General features: G+C 40.6%; 1 protein-coding gene across 2 annotated transcripts in view; it reads left to right on the plus strand.

The window, feature by feature from the left end:
- The window catches only part of SEC24D (SEC24 homolog D, COPII coat complex component), a 113702-nt gene extending 97697 nt beyond the window's left edge, over window positions 1-16005 (plus strand). For both annotated transcript variants that reach the window (XM_064477897.1, XM_010985522.3), the window contains exons 14-23: window positions 1896-2012; window positions 2777-2947; window positions 3963-4059; window positions 4187-4332; window positions 5267-5405; window positions 6160-6278; window positions 11077-11256; window positions 11434-11625; window positions 13558-13647; window positions 15179-16005. In XM_064477897.1, coding sequence (XP_064333967.1) covers window positions 1896-2012; window positions 2777-2947; window positions 3963-4059; window positions 4187-4332; window positions 5267-5405; window positions 6160-6278; window positions 11077-11256; window positions 11434-11625; window positions 13558-13647; window positions 15179-15319 — 1392 coding nt within the window. In that variant the 3' untranslated portion in view covers window positions 15320-16005. The remainder of the gene's footprint in view (window positions 1-1895; window positions 2013-2776; window positions 2948-3962; window positions 4060-4186; window positions 4333-5266; window positions 5406-6159; window positions 6279-11076; window positions 11257-11433; window positions 11626-13557; window positions 13648-15178) is intronic.
- The last annotated feature ends 1188 nt before the right edge of the window (window positions 16006-17193 follow it).

A 17193-nucleotide genomic window follows, 5' to 3' on the forward strand; every position in this document is an offset into this window, starting at 1 on the left:
ATCGTGAATTCCTTAGGGGAGTTGGGTAGGCGAGGCAAGAAAAGTCAGGGAGAAGATAGACTTTAAAAAAAAGTTTTATACCTTCTCCTACTTGAATTAAAACAAACAAAAAGTACTTTTACAATAGTCAAAGTGCTAGAAAAGAAAAAAAAGAATTTCAAAAAATTTAACACATTATTATCAACATTACTGTACCTTGTGCTTGGATTTGCGTTGGAACTACTGTCTTTACTGGGGAAAGCGCGGACGGTGTCTTTCTCCTGTGCAGTGTTACATCCAGGGCCAGTCCCGGCTTCACTCCGCCTTGCCTTGCTTCTTACTAGTGCTGCATCTGTCCGTCATTTCAGTGGGAGACTCACGCAGCCCACTCCTGGCCACACAGCAAAGACAAGACAGGGCAAAGGTTATATCCCCTTCCCAGTGTGTCAGCAGAGACCCCGCCACTGGGCCCCACTCCACAAAGCATGTCAGAATGTCACCCAGTGAGACACATCAGGGCAGAGCGACCCTTGAATTCTCTTCCTTGGCTTTTTAAGGAAGTTACTCACAAACCCAAGTACCTTATTATTAGCAAATAGCTTCACAACACATCCTGCAGCTGCTGCAGGCACACCAGTGTCGGCCACTGACCCAGTCTTTGCAAACAGCAGCTCCAGGCCGAGGAAGGGGAGAGGTGGGTTCCAGGCAGAGGGAACACGTGGTAAAAACAAGAAGCTTGTGTGGTGGAAACTTCCAGTGCGGAGGATGGCAGGGGCGAGGAAACGTTGGATGTTAGACTGGAAAGAAATTCAGACTGAACTTCAAAGGGCCTTGAAAATGTTTTCTACAGGCTGTGTGACCTGGGGCAGATTGGATGAGCCTCAGTGTTTCCTATCCTTAACTTACAGGCCATAATACCCCCTTCACCAGGCTGTGACTGTTAAGTAAGAAACGTGCTAGAGGCCCGGCACGGAGATGCACACAGTGAATGTTGGTAGCAACTCATCTCACTGGTTCCCAGCCTTCCAGCTCCCACGCAGATAAAGGAATGTGGACTTTGTCCTGTGACGGGAAGCCATCAGGAGTCTTAAGGAGAAAAGCCCTGTATGTGATCAGAACAGAGGCCTTTCTTTCAAAGACGGCGCTCTGGCAGCCATGTGCCCGGGGGCGGGGGGGGGGGCGGTTGGAGGAAGGCAAGACTGGGGGAGGGGAGCGATAGAATATATTGTATCACCTAATTTCAGTCAATTTTGCTTGGGAGGTTACTTCCTAACTCCTTAAATAAGATTTCAAATATTTTTTAATGCTGATTTGACTCTTGGAGCCTTCTTGGTCTTTCTGTTGCTTCCCAGGGACTACAGGTGTACAGTGTAATCTTGATCCCACATTTTTTTCCTTTTGTCACCTTGCCCGATAGCTGGTTCCCTGTGTCTGCTGTTGCCACAACACCACTGCATTCTTGTGCTCTCTTCCTTGAAATACCACTTCAGGTTTAATCTATATTTATGAACGGTTTCAAAGAAGAGCTTCTGTTGCCTCCTGAGCCTGAGAATCCTGTCATTTACTTTGGCATCGTAGGAGTCACCTAGTCCTATATTGTTGGCTAAACAAGAAAGTATTTTTACGTTGGCACATCATTTTAATAGGTTTTTAAAGCATCATGGTATAGAGACCGACATTTAAATATTGGCTTTTTCGTTTACAACTTGTGTGACTTTAGGCAAATCATGTATCCTCTCAGAGCCTCAGTTTCCTGATCTATGTAAGGCACAAGGCTGTTGTGAGGATTAAATGAGATGTATACAGTGCTTGGCTCATGGAAAGTACTAATAGTTTATATATCTGAATCCCTTAAAATAAAACTTTTCCATCCAAGACTCATTTTTTAGATTAATTATTATCCTTATTTTTTTAAGGCAGCAGACTGTCCTGGGAAACTGTTCATCTTCCATTCCTCCCTGCCAACTGCAGAAGCACCAGGGAAGCTCAAAAACAGAGATGATAAAAAACTGATTAACACGGACAAAGAGAAGGTATCTGTGAATGATCACCCTTTGAAGTGTCTGTATGTCAGTTCTTAAAAGGGAGTGAAGAGAGAGGGAACGTGTGCTTTGTATAGGAAAAGGGGAGAGGTTAAATGTAATGTATAAATCCAGGATGTTGTATGTTGCAGAGAGAATGTGAAGTGCAATTAATTTAAGAAATTGTCTGTTCTACAAGACCTGATGTCGGGAATATACCTGCATTAAGATAAGGTCTCAACCTTTTTTCACATACGATCTGTGTGAGAGACTGAGAGATAAGGCTATTCCAGACACGGGAGAAATGGGGGAAATGCAAACGGAAGATCAGGGTAGAGGGAGAACGTGGGGGCTGCACATGACAGCACTCCTGAGCTATCAAGTAGAGGTGGCTGGTGCTCAAAATCCGCTTTGCTCCAGCCTGTGGGCAGTGTAGACATGGGGACAAGTCAGTGGGAAGGATGACCCATGAGGTGGCAAGGTGCCTCATCTCGGTCTGTGAGGGGGAGAGCACTGCCGGCTTCACTAGAGTTGTCGGAGGTCACACACAGTTGGGCACACGTTTCACATGGCACATGCCGGGCACACACGCGGTCTTAGGCAGTGGCCGCCGCACTGATGATACCACAGCTCATTCAGTCACCCCGGGCCACTTAACTGGAAAAAAAGAATTTTTTCCATTAAAAAAAATTCAGTAAGAATCCAGTAGAAATGAAAAACCGAAACCAGAAACATGATGCGGTTTTCTTTCTCCTTGGGTGCATCATTGTCTCCAGATCCTCTTCCAGCCCCAGACAAATGTCTACGACTCTCTGGCCAAGGACTGCGTGGCCCATGGCTGCTGTGTGACGCTCTTCCTCTTCCCCAGTCAGTATGTGGATGTGGCCTCGCTGGGGCTCGTGCCTCAGCTCACCGGAGGGACCCTCTACAAATACAACAACTTCCAGGTAAATGCCAGCACTTTGCTGGCCTCCTTTTTCTGCTGCCGGTTTACTTTGGGTGCTTAGATCGTAGGTTGAGAAAGCTGTGCCCCCTTGTGGGCAGCTGACAGGTGTAAACTCTAGAGGTGACGGAAACGGGTGTACAGGTGATTATGTAACTGCTTTCCTCTCCCTCAGTGTCTGGCAACAGACTGAGCTTGTTCAGCCACAGAGTTGAATGTCAATGTTAGCTTCCATGTTGGAGGGAAAATTTATTTTATGTAAAATTTTTACATTTTTTATTACATATCTTAAGATATTGTTTTTAAAAGTGACCACATACTTGTTTTAACTTGTTATGATTTGGGGGCCAGTTCATTCTACCCTCTCTTCCAAGCCTGAACTGAGAGACAGAGTCAAGAGATGATCAGAATGTCAGCACCATAATGGTCTGCAGGCAAGTGGGCTTGCTAGACTTCACCCCTCAGTGAGACAGACTCACACCCCGAGGCATAGAGTGGGCACAGCTACAGGCTTCGCCTGTGGACACCTGTCCCTTGCAAGCTACCGTACTGAGGGCCAGGAAGTGTGTGGTCCTGCAGGCAGCCTGCCTCCCCAGAGAGAGGATGCAGAAGAGGCTGAGCTATGTGCACCTGGATCCTGTTCCCACACTTACACAGCAGATAAGTCACCTGCCATCACCGGAGGGGAAGGTGTTGGGGCGAGGGGAGCCTCTAAGATATGTACCTCCACGTGGAAACATGGAGTGTTCCCCCAACATAAATGACAAATGTTAATCATCTATTTTTATTTCTCATCAATACAAAAAAAATCACTGAGCTACATATTTACCCTGTAAACCGCTAAGGGACTTGATAAGACCAAAGATTACAAATGAAATCACATTGAAAAGGCTTTACGAACCCTGTCTAAGATTTCTGGATAAAGTGGGTTTTAATCGAGTTTTTTTTTTTAAATAAGAATTCTTATTTTAAGTATTTTACTGCCACCTGGTGGACAGTGACCATACTTTATTTTTCAGGTGCACTTGGACAGTCAACAATTTTTGAATGACCTCAGAAATGATATTGAGAAGAAAATAGGATTTGATGCTATTATGAGAGTTCGTACCAGCACAGGTACTATTCCTTTGTACTGTTTTTAGGTCTTTATTGGTCAGTTGTTTCCTCTTCAAACTAGTAACAGGCCAACAAAGAAAACAGCAGTAAGATGAGAAGCCAAATTTCCCTTTTTCCTCATCCTTAGGTTTCAGAGCCACTGATTTCTTTGGTGGCATTTACATGAACAACACCACTGATGTAGAGATGGCAGCCATCGACTGTGACAAGGCTGTGACTGTGGAGTTCAAGCACGATGACAAACTCAGTGAAGACAGTGGAGCCTTAATCCAGGTGATTTAAAATGTTTTTGCTTTGTTACTGACAGTGGTAAGTGGGGAGACTCAAATACCGTGAACTATGTTAGTCTCTCTGTTAAGAAATTCAACTCTATTTCTCCAAAGGCAGAAGTCACTAGATTAGAGTGCTCTGATTCATACGCTGTTTATGTGAAGGAATGATGGTTTTGTGTTTGCACGAGGGCCCCGCCGACTTGAGGTCAGGATGGCAGGCGTCAGCGCACTGGCTGCCGGCCCCCTCAGTTCTCTCACGCTCCAGGACCCACTCGCTCCCTCCTTTGCTGCGCTCCTGCCAGACGCCAGACACTGTGCTGAGCACATGTTGTCATGTCACAAGCAAGTATCAATAGGAGTTGGCTTGGTAGTAAATGAAATTTAGAAGCCATGGAGGCTTAGAATTAAAACAGGAGAAATTCTAACAGTCATAGTTTTCAGACAAGAGCATCGTCACCACCTCCAGGGAGAGAGGCTGCCATCAAGTTAAAGAAGAACTCTAACGTGCACTCCTGAAACGGATACATGTATCATTTGTATAAAAATCGAGTGCATCACCAAAGCTAGTTGTCTGTTTTTAAGCAAAGTGAGCCTTGAGCAGGACTATGAGAACATGCAGGTATTATTTCTGAACCTGAATCCCTGACAGTGAAATCTGAGATGGGAAATGTAGTCTAGTTGTGGAAGTGCAAACAGATCTTTGACGTGAAGAACTGTGTTAAAACGTAAGTTTAAACGAGTGAAATGCTACATGGAAACCCAGTGTATTCCTCCCTCATGTATTGTTGTTCAATCCTTAGCAAAAATGGAAAAAATTTTGCAGGCCAAGTTTAGAGGTCTTTTAGCTGCACGCGCCGTTCTGTAAACAGAAGTCAGGCTAGCTTGGGTGAATGTGCTAACCAGAACAACACGCACGCTCGCTGTTGCCCCCGCAGTGTGCTGTGCTCTACACGACCGTCAGTGGTCAGAGGAGACTTCGGATTCACAACCTGGGCTTGAACTGCAGCTCCCAGTTAGCTGATCTCTACAAGAGCTGTGAGACAGATGCCCTCATCAACTTCTTCGCCAAGTCAGGTAACGCTTCACTAATCCTGTGCTGCAGGGGACCTTGCCTGGTAATTCAGGCGAGCCCTGTTGGCTGCAGCCTTTTGATGGGTAAATTCACAATTTATAAAAGCAAACAGCGGAGAGTGGTCAGCATCTCTACCTCTAGACGAATAAGGAGAGAACGGAGTCTGGCCCATGCCATCCAGTTTTGTTTAAAGTTTCCTTCCCAGGGAGCTGAGCTGAAACTGAGGAAGATGATACTCAGACCCATGGTGGCGTGTGAGCCTGCCCTCTGGCACGCGGGGATAATGGAAGAAGTGAGACTGACCTCACTCATCCATTCCAAGAGAATTAGGTAATGGTAGGGGCCCGAGGTAGAGTTTTCTGGCTCCTTCTCCCCCCTTGCCCCAAACCCCAGTTGAAATTCTACACTAAGATTTAGAAGAAAGAACAATCCAGCCGATAGGAATTCAGAACATTTGAAGATGGAAGACTGGTCTTTCTTTTCTCTGCGTGTAGAGTTCTGTTGCTAATACTCTGAGAAAAAATCAGGACCAGTTAACCTGCCTTTTGTTATAGGTACGTGTTGTTCTCCATTGGCCTGATCATCATACTTAGTCAAGAGGAGAGCATTAGCAAATGACTTGAACATTTTTAAGTGCTGTTATTCCCTGCTGAGTGGTCTCAAGATAATAGCAATTTTTGTTCTTCTTTAGTATTATAAAAATAATCAATTTCTGAGCTAAACTTTGATGCTCTTTTCATTGTTTTGTGCAAATAGCTTTTAAAGCAGTTTTACACCAGCCCTTGAAGGTCATTCGGGAAATTTTAGTTAATCAGACTGCCCACATGTTGGCGTGTTACCGGAAGAATTGTGCAAATCCACCTGCAGCAAGCCAGGTAAGCCACCTGCTGTCCTCAGGTGCTAAAGTGTTACCAACGACTTCTGTTCACCCAGCATCCTGCTCGTAAAGGCTTATCATGTTCCAGGCACTTAAATGCTGTGCAGTAAACCATATAACCAAGAAGACTGACAATGCCATTTGGGGGGCCTGTGGTATTTTTACAGCTAACGTTAAAAAACTTACTGGCTTTACAAGATGCATGAACCCAAAAAATATGTGTGCAGATTAGGTTGACAGCCACTACATTATGTATAAATAAAAGAATGTTATAGGTAAGAAATGTTAATATAAATGGGATTCTCTCTTGCATACAGAGATGGATATTACATTGTGAAATGTGGATGGGTTAAGTACCTTTTGGACGTATTAACAAAGCTGACATGCGCTAATGGCAGTAATGGCTTCTTGATCTCTTACAAACATAAATACAGTTTATAAATTTCAGAGTTCTTTTTATTTAAAAATTAATAATAGGTATGAAGAGTTTTGAAAGAACTAGTAATTTGTAGTAATTTGAAATTTTAGAAGATCCTTCAGATAAGCCTGTCTCTTGTAAAAACAAAAGAGTAGAACTTCTTATGCACATTCATTTTGCACCTGTCCTTTTTCATATTCTTCCGTATGTGAATTAAGATGCCATTTTTCATAGTTGTGTGTTGAATATCCGAGTATAGAATTTGAATTAAAAAGAAGACAGTGAAGAACATACGGGAAAACGTTCTGGTTTTAACTCCTGGTTGATAGTGCTGAAAGGACACCGGAAACCCCACCCAGGGCAACCCTGCAGAAGCAGCGGTGGTGCAGATACATCTGGGGCCAAATTCATAATCGGAGTGAAGAAGGAAATGAAAACAAATACAGATAGTTAGTTAGCTTGGACTTGACACAAAAATTCCTTTCTGTGCTGTCCAGAGTGATTAAAGCAGCATCCATTCTTTCATCTCCTGTTGATAATCACAGGAGCAACTCTCGAATCTGTATGTCAGTCCTCTTTATTACTCAGAGGAGTTGCCAGTTTGGGGAACTCCGGTATCAGTCCTACTTCAGAGCATGCGTGTTTAATTTCCACAGAGCCCACCAGGTGCAGCTGGACCTAAGCCCTGATCACTTCATACCCCAGTTTTGCTATTTGTTTTTGAGCTCTGGAAACATGACTGTCTCTGGAGTAGCTCACACTTCAGAAGGATTCTTTGAAGAAGAACAGGTACAGTTAGTGTCCTCTCAGGAAGTTTATTTGCTAACCTTTAAACAATTGACTTCAAAAACCTTAAGTTAAAAACAAATCTATTGCCTATTTAGGAAAGAAATAAAATTTGTTGGTTCCTCCTGGTTTAAAATTAAAAGCTTTGCCTTACTACTAGGTCCTCTGTTTCCACAGTTTAATTATTTCTGGAGTAACAATGTTATGATGCCAATATTTTTCTCAAAAAAGTTGATAAAGATTATTCCTGTTCTTTTGGAGATTTTTCTTTCTCCTCTAGCACATTTCAGGTGTACATTTAACTTAGGTCCCCTTGGACTATCCATCATGGAGTGGGGAAAATGTAAATAAAACTGTTAGCAACTATATTAAAATATACCATTATTTAAAAATAGAATGGTTAGACTTGGAGTTCTCTTTAGAGAATGTAAATTCAGAGAATTCAGATTTGGTGGCCTTCCATAGTTTACTTGCAAGAAGTAATTTCTGTAGAGAGATTCATCAAGGAATTCCACCCTTTTATCATGGACCCCGAAGCTTCCTGGATCCAAGCAAGACTGTTAAGGAGCTTTACGCTCAGATTATATGTTACTGGACCTCAGCAGACCTGCTTTTCCTTAGGGTGCAAAATTTAAGGAGGCATCCACTCTGGGGGCCATGGATGGATGCTGGGTTAAGACACATAACCAAAAACAGCATGAAAACAATTTTTTAAGCTTACATAAGCAACATAATTTCTTTTTTAAATTAAATCTAACAACTCACTGTTCTGAACTTAAATATGTTGCATCATGTGGAAGTACACCGACTTCAAAAGGCAAGTCGATGACCTTAACTGCAGTGGTTTTTTTTTTTCATTACCACATCTATTACTTCAAAACCCCAAAGAAAAGACAGATTCTGCAAATTCAGTCAAACTGGATTCATATGAATTTCCACTCCCTCCTCACTCACACCTTTTCTCCCCTAGAATAATATCGTTATTTATGGAGTGGATCAGGGAGGTGGGGAAAGATTTTAAGTAGTCATCTGTTGCCACCATTTTCTTCCCCACCTCAAAAACACGGACTGATACCGTCTTTCACTTCATTTTTCTTTTTTACCATAAATTTTCCTTCTTACTTCCTCTGTTTCCTTTCCTCTGCCTCCATAATCCAGTCACCTCTCATCAGACTTAATAGTCCTGATACTGTTACCAGGAACCAAGCTCATCTTTTTGTGGTATTTAGGACAACAGATTTCTAAACTGTATTAATATGACCTGATTAATGAGAAGCCACCAGTGACTTGCAAGATATTAAAAAACTGCATGACCATGCTTCTGTACGGGAGTCTAAGAACATTCTTAATCCATAACGTGTAAGATGCCTAACTGGTAATTAGCCCAGAAATAGCACTGAGGCCGCATGGTTCTGGAATATGACAATGATCTGTGTCCTCCATCTCTGGGTCTTAATTTTCCTCAGCTGAAAACATAATCCACTACCAAATGTCAAACAAAAGTGCTTTCTGCTAAATAAGTCAGACAGAGAGAGACAAATACCATATGATTTCACCTGTATGTGGAATCTGAAAAACAAACAAACCCCCAAAAGCTCATAGATACTGAGAGCAGATTGGTGGACCCCATAGGCATGAAGGGGGTGGGGAGTGGGCAAAAAGGGGCTCAGAAGGTACAAACTTCCAGTTATAAAATAAGTCACGGAGATGGACGGCATGGCAACTCTAGTTAATAATATTATCTTGCATATTTGAAAGTTGCTAAGAGAATAAATATTAAAAGTTCTTATCAGAGGAAAAACATCCTGTAACAGTATGATGACAGATGTTAACTTGATTTATTGTGGTGATCATTTTGCAACATATAAAAACATTGAATTATTATGCTGTATACCTGAAACTAGTGAAACCTAATGTTGAACATTGATTATACCTCAATTAAAAAAAAATAAGAATGCTAAAAAAAAAAAATAAGAACTTTATGCTAGAGGAAAAATCACAAGAAGACAAGAAAGTGTCCTACTCACATGAGGAAACATGCATTTATGTAAGTCTTTGGTTCTTTGAAAGGAGAGAAAAGTTGAGAGGGAAAACAAACTGCAAAGTAGAATTGCTCTGAAATATTTTTGCCTGAGCTAGTTAGTTCTGTCTCACCCATTTCTTACTTAGTGGATCATGAGAAGACACCTGAAAGGGATTTTAGTTGAGGAACAAACCCTAACAGAGCCTTGAGGGAATGTTTCTTTCAGTGTGGATTCTGGTCAGTGTATATTCTTTTTCATCATTAAGATAGCTAAAAAGAAATCAGGAATTTATAGACCAGATATTTCTATTTGCAAATTATCATTACCTCCTATATATATATTTCTTCTGGATACTTCCTTGTCCATTGATTTGCTGTTAAATGGAAGTGACACTCAGACCAGTCAGTCTTGACTCTTAGCCACATTTATGAAACTGAGTTGAGAAGCAGTTTAAACACACAGGCAAATTATTTGTAATTTCTTTTAACCCATCCAGTTGTTTCTAGAATTGCTGCGTAGTGTTATTATTTGTAGCATCACATTATGGTATGTACTTTGAAGCGGTGAGCACGAAGTCAGAATGAGGTCAGGTGAGCTAAAGTGAGGATGGAGAGGAGGGTACAGGTGGATTATAAAGACAGAATAGAAAGAAGTCATTCACTCATTGAAGGTGAAGCAACAGTGACGTTAGGGTTCATCTGGTAGTTCTAGTATCTAAAATAGGAAACACAGAGGAAGAACATGTTTGTGGATTGTAGGAGTTTGATTTTTTCCTGTTATCATTCAGTAGTGACACACCTAATGAATTCCCGAAGCATCTCCTGTTTTAGTTTCTCTCTCTCGTATTGCAATTTCCTTATTATAGTTTACCTATTTATATGTCTGTTATCCCCAGTGGGTGTTAGACATCTTGTGACGTGGACCATGCCTCACTCCTCTGTAGCATGTTGATACTTTGCTTGGAACCTGACATGTGGCACTCGTTCAGTGTGTGACGAGTCTGTGCGAGTTTAAGATGCACAAGGCACAAAAAGGAAGTGCTATCTTGTGGGCAGCTGGAAATGCTGTTCTTGAACTCCAGTTATTTCCTAACCTGTGTTACCAACTTCTACTGCTTATTTATTTCATTTTTATTTAGTAAATATATATATGATGCTATGTGCCAGGCATTATTTATGAGTGCTTCACAAATTGAAAATCATTTAATTCTCGTAACAACCCCATGATTAGGAAGTAGAGGTGCTTCTCTTTTCCTCAGCAGAGAAAGAGGGCAAGTGACTTGCCAGGGTCACACATCTGGTAGGTGGCAGCGCTTGGGCAGCCTGGGCAGGGGTTGCGCTGGTGATGCCGATGCCAAGCTGCTGGGGCACCAGATAAAACAAAACCACTGCCGTCCTCTGAACGTCTACTCTGGGCCAGGTTCTGCACTCTGTGTGCTTTGCAGGGGTTACCATTTAGTCCTCTCCACAACCACAAAAGCAAATGTGGCTTCTATTTTACAGGTAAAGTGCAGCGGGTCTTGATTCTCAGTAAAAACCAATCATCTGAAACAAATGTCTCTCTCTCAGCTTATTTTACCAGATTCCATGAAAGTACTGCCGGTGTACATGAACTGTTTGTTAAAAAACTGCGTGCTGCTCGGCCGACCAGAGCTCTCGACGGACGAGCGGGCGTACCAGCGGCAGCTGGTCATGACCATGGGCGTGGCCGACTCGCAGCTCTTCTTCTACCCGCAGCTGCTGCCCCTAGTAAGCGCGCGGCGGCGGCGCACTGCCGGGAGGGAATCGTACTTTGCCCTTACTTAGTAGATCATGAGACGAGAACTACGGTAAAAGGTTGAAGTTGAGGAACAAATCCTAACAGGGGAGGGAGGGAAGGAAGGAAAGGATGGGTGGATATTCTGACTCTTGCCTCTCCCTGCACAGCACACGTTAGATGTCAAAAGTACAAAGTTACCTGTTGCTGTTCGTTGCTCTGAGACCTGTCTTTCAGAAGAAGGAATATTCCTGTTGGCTAATGGGCTAAACATGTTCTTATGGTTGGGAGTAAGCAGCCCACCAGAACTGATCCAAGGAATTTTTAATGTGCCGTCTTTCGCACATGTCAACACAGATATGGTAAGTTTATTTTTTGCTTATTTTGTGGTGATACACTTCTTAAATGTTTTTGTTCATGTGCAGCTATGTATCACAAAGAAAAAACAAGGTATAGTTCTATATATGAGAGAATTTCATGTTTCATACACGTTTAGCTACAGACGTCAGTTTAATTAATCACAAAGTAATAATCCCACAAAAACAGATTATGTGCCCCTCTGTTTCAGTTATTACAAAAGAGCTTGTAGGTTTGATGTGGAACAAATGACTTTATTTTTAAAGTATATTAGGAAAAACCAACAATTATAATTTGCTTGAGAGTCAACACTGATTGCATGCCTTACTTGCAGACCACTGTTGTGTGAGCACCATCGCTATGATGGTTGTTGTCTTATTCTGCTTGACAGTGGAGTCCTTATGAATTAACACGTAGAACTCAGCAGATGGTATGTTCCCTGAGTCCTTATTTGGGCAAGATGGCTTAAGGCTAGTTCATCCCTGAATTTCTGTTATGAAGGTAGACACACAGCATCTTGGAGGAGGGGGTAGGATTAAAATTTCAGGCTAAATAGACAGGTGGTCAGTTTAGAGAGCTGCATGTCCATTATGAATGTCAAAAAAATGTCTAAAGGAATTAGAGGAATCCATATCCCATTAAGATATTAAGAGAGAAGATACCATTCAAAGACCAGTTTTAAGATGATGAAGAGAGAAACAGTAAGATGTCTGTATGTTGAAATTAAGGAATGATACAGGTTTTTAAAAATTAATTAAAATTCAGTGGCCAAAGACCTATGAGCCTGACGAATGTTTATTAAGGAAGCCTCTTATTTCACAGGGTATTTATCAAAGTAAATGTCACATGTGTATTTGCTGAGTTGAAATAGCCGAAGTCTGTCCCCTACGGAGCAGCAGTAGGCTGCTGGGGGGTGTGCTTGCGTCCAGCGCACCTCTTCCCAGCCTTCTTCAAAAACCAAATGTTGCTTTCTTTTTAGAGGGAGCTGGCACTTTGAGACACATGTATACTATATATACTATATATATACTATATACTATATATAGTATAGTTTTTTATTTTTAATAAAAAGGTCTTTAATATTCTTAATGTCAAAGAATACACATGGAGTGTATTTAGTAGAGTGACTAAAAATTATTAATTTTCTGCCTTTATTTATTTATATTTTTTACTTACAACTTATGTGAAAATCTTGGCTGTGATCTTTTTCTGAGACTTGTGACTTTGTGGTAAAATGTTCTAACTCACTTTCTCGATGGCTAACTCACAGATGATGTATTAACTCTTGGGATCTTCTTGCTTAGAAGTAAACATTAGCTTTTTACTGTCTTAATGAAAGAAATCTAAGTCCAGATTTCTCTCATCCCCAGAGGCCATATGCAGCTGGGTAGTTATCTTTTGTACACAGTTAACCAGCTTTCAGGGAAATCTAAGAGGCCACATGCCCTTTGAGAAATCAGTGTTTGGTAGTTTGTTTTAGTGTTGAAACAGTGGTACTTGGATGGCATTTTCCAAATGTGGTCATGCCTCAGGGTCCTACAACTGATCCACTGCAGGAATAAAGTGTATCTTTTTCTCACAGAAGGAAATAGCCATTTTGCAAAGGGATTAAAATCATGGTGAATGGGCCAAAAACATCCTTTGCAAAAAAGATACACCCTTTGGATCATTTCAGTGATAGACATATGTCAAATTCCAGGGAAAGATTTTTATTTTCAAAAGACAGGAAGTTCACTGGTAGAAATGGCATGCTGGTAAGTAAGAATAATTTTTAGTATATTTTTTCACATTTTTGGTTTTTAGGTAGATGAACTAAGTCAATAGTTGAGTATAATGGTTTAGAAGGATGCTTTTGAACTTTAACATTCTAATAATCTCATTCTATCTAAATGTTATAAATTATACTGAAACTTAAACTTTGATTTTCTTAAATGTAGACATTACTGCCTGAGGTGGGAAACCCATACTCTCAAACACTCAGAATGATAATGGGTATTATCCAACAAAAGAGGCCATATTCAATGAAGGTAAGAATGAGATTTTATTTTTTCTTTCAAGTTTTTTTTTCTAATTTCATTGCAAACTTTTAAAATGCATGTCCTGTATTTTTCTAACATGATCTTTGGTAGAAAACTCACATGAACCTCTACGTGTATCGACCTACTTATTAATCACAAACATAATAACCAGCTATCACCATAGTTATCTTACTAAGTATTAACTTAGTAGCAATTGATAGTAGCAGGCTTTGAAATGACTTTTCCTTCAGTGTTTAAAATTAATTATAGAAGTATCAGATCATCATTTATATTTGATTTTTACGGCTTTTGATTATTTCTGAAAAGTTTTGTTGTCCTAGTCATTCTAAACCTTCTAAGCCTATTTCAAGTTTGAGTAAAAGAATTTAAAACGTCTGTAACTTAGGAAAATTATGCCTTGTTGCTAAGCCCCAAGTACTCACCTCTGACTTCCATCTCGAGCTCAATATTCGGATTTCCTGGACTTTGGAATGTGCAGGGAACAGTGGTCTTTTCTGTGCTACTTTCTGCAGAGGAATAGGACACTCACCTGGAGGCAGGCCTCTACAAGAGCCAGGGTATTACAGGGCCTTTTTCCCCCTGAAACATAATATGATGTCAGTCTAAAGCAGCATTCTTTACTGTGAAAATACTCATGCATGCAAATACCAACTTTAGTAGAGCTTAGGAAAATTGAATAAAGAGCTTTATAATCTCTAGGATATCTGAGTGAACATGAAACCTTTCCAGACCTGTTTTATACCACTACTTGGATTCAGTTTTAGGGCAAGACCTAGAGATGGCAGAGAAGGCTCAGACATGCTCCTCACACAACACTCTCTGAACACCCTGGAGACATGTAATGAACTCTTAAGAGTCTCATGAAACACAAAGTGAAGGCCACTGGTATTCAGAATGCACAGCCAGGGTGACAAAACTCTGTCCCAGCTGCAGCAACTGCATCTCCATTTACAGAGAAGGTCACACTAAACATGGAGTTCATCCTTTGCTCAGTAGCCCCTCCTTCCAGGAAAAAAACAAAACAACCCTCCTCTCCTCTGCTTTCTGCTGCCTGCTCCCATAACCCCGTAACAAGGGCATGTCAGCTTTGGTTATTAAAACATGTAAGCTCCAAGTATGTATGATATGTAAATAAAATATAAGCAGTTGTATAATAAAAGAATTTCAGGTTGATTGACATGTTCAGGGTATCAGCTGTATAAAGAATATGAAAATCTATTCTCCCCCCCTCCACTCAGCATACGGTACAGGATTACCTCTACCACCATCTCTACCATCCCCGCCTCCCTCCACTGTGGATAACAGGAATATTCCCATCCTCCTCCAAGGCCTCCCCATCCCCTTCTCCCACCTCCCTGTCAGTGCCTGCCTCCCTCCACTGTGGATAACAGGAACTTTCCCATCATCCTCCAAGGCCTAACACAGTAGACATTCTGTAAGTTTGGGGAAATTGAAGCATAAAAATTGAGGCACATTCGGAAAATGGTTATGACCGTGGCTATAACCTTGTTTTTTCTAGCTCACTATAATAAAGCAGCGAGAACAGCCAGAAATGGTTTTCCGACAGCTCCTGGTCGAAGACAAAGGACTTTATGGAGGCTCATCTCATGTGGATTTCCTTTACTATATTCACAAGGAGATCTGTCAGCTGCTTAACTAACTGAACCTTCTGGACTGTTGAATCTGCATTTCTAAGGAGATAATCTCCTTCTTGGTGCCTAATTCTCCAGATGCTAATAGGCTACTTTTAATTTCTTGCTCATTTTCAGAATATCTTTCCAAGATGGCATTTAGGACTTCATCTTTGGTGCTCAGGTATAAAGCCAGTGAAGGTACACTTGTACCTTAAAGGGAACAGTCAATTTCTGATTGCACAATTTTTACCTGTTAAAATTGATACACTTTGCATTTCATGGAAGGCATAGTTTACAGAACTTGTAAACATTCTCAATTTTGTGTTAGACATATAAATTATTTTTCAAAATGTATACATTTGGGGTAAACAGTTGTTTTGGTTCTTCTCCCATTTGCAGTGAGGGAAAAAAACCTTAATTTTTACATTGTACTTTTTTTTTAAAACCATGTAACCCCACTGAACATGTTTTTCAACTTAAGGTTTGCATAGCAGACTTTTAAATAACGTTGGAATCTATTTGGTAGAACAATTTGTGTTCTACATTTTTTTCATAATTATATGTTGTGTATATTAAAACTATTTTCCAGTTGTTCTGTCTATAAAAACTGTCTTTATCAATATTCTTAATGGTTCTCTGCACAATTCTGAAGGTTTCTACCTGTATATAATGGAACTTAACCAGTATCAATAAATCACTTCATATGCTCTTAGCCACTAGAATTCATTTTTTTAGGTATTTTGAGATTTTAAAAAGAAATAAGGGTAGTACTTAAAGTGTCTTAGAAAAAGCTGAAAACTATTTTTTTTTTGAGAGTTGGGGATAATAAATAAATCAATCTAAAATATCAGAGACCATATACTCAAAAAAGGCAATTTAAAAGTTCTCCGGTATGTTCTTGTGAGCAAAATAAAAACAGGCTACATGAGACTATTAATGAATATACATAAACCTAGGAGAGTAGTTTTAAGTGGTGTGACAAGTTATCTGTTCTTATTGCTCTCTTCGACTTTGATATCAATGATGTGAATAAATAAAAGCTAAAGTACACTGAATGCATATGATGTCCCAAGAACTGCATTACCTATTTTGTGAACATTTCCACATTTAGTCTTGACAGCAACCCTAATCTTATTATCAGCCCCATTCACACATGAAGAAACAGGCTTGAAGTAGCTAACTACTTTGTCTATGATTATATGGCTAATAAGGTGTATTTTAAAATTTGAAGATAACGTGAAATTGAGTAGAATAACAAATATACTGACAGGATTAAAATCTTCCCACAAGTTAGCCATCTGGCATGATGTTTCAGATTCATCGATTTGGATGAGTTTAACAAGAAATGTAGGATCCTGAACTTGTGTCCAAAAAACAAATGCACATGCAGATGCTTCTTGGAAACAACAGGCATTTTAAAAAGAACTTAGGGGATTAGTCAGTATGAACCTATAGTGGGATGAAAGCGTATATGGTCTCAAGCTACTTTTTACAAGGATAGCCTGTCAAATGTGTCTGGCGATGGTCCCACTTTGAGGTGAGACCACACCTAGAGCAGTTCTAGGCACCAGGCTCTATGTGAGACAGAAGTCCAGAACACACTCCTAATTCACTTGAAGACAATCTAATGAATCAGCTCAGCCAAGATGGCAGAGTAGAAAGACCTTGAGCTCATCTCCTCTCACAGGCACACCAGAGTCACAGCTATTTGCAGAGCAAACATCAATGAAAAAGACTGAAACTTCTAGAAGTAAAGATATAAAGAAGGAACCACAAGTCAGGTAAGAGGGGTAGACTGGAGATATAGTCAAGCCCCATACCCCAAGATGGAAGAATAATTACAATTGCAAAGGTTCTTCCAAAGGAGTGAGAGGTCTGAACCCCACACTGGGCTCCTGCA

The sequence above is a fragment of the Camelus dromedarius genome, chromosome 1, assembly GCF_036321535.1.
Source record: "Camelus dromedarius isolate mCamDro1 chromosome 1, mCamDro1.pat, whole genome shotgun sequence".
NCBI lineage: Eukaryota > Metazoa > Chordata > Mammalia > Artiodactyla > Camelidae > Camelus > Camelus dromedarius.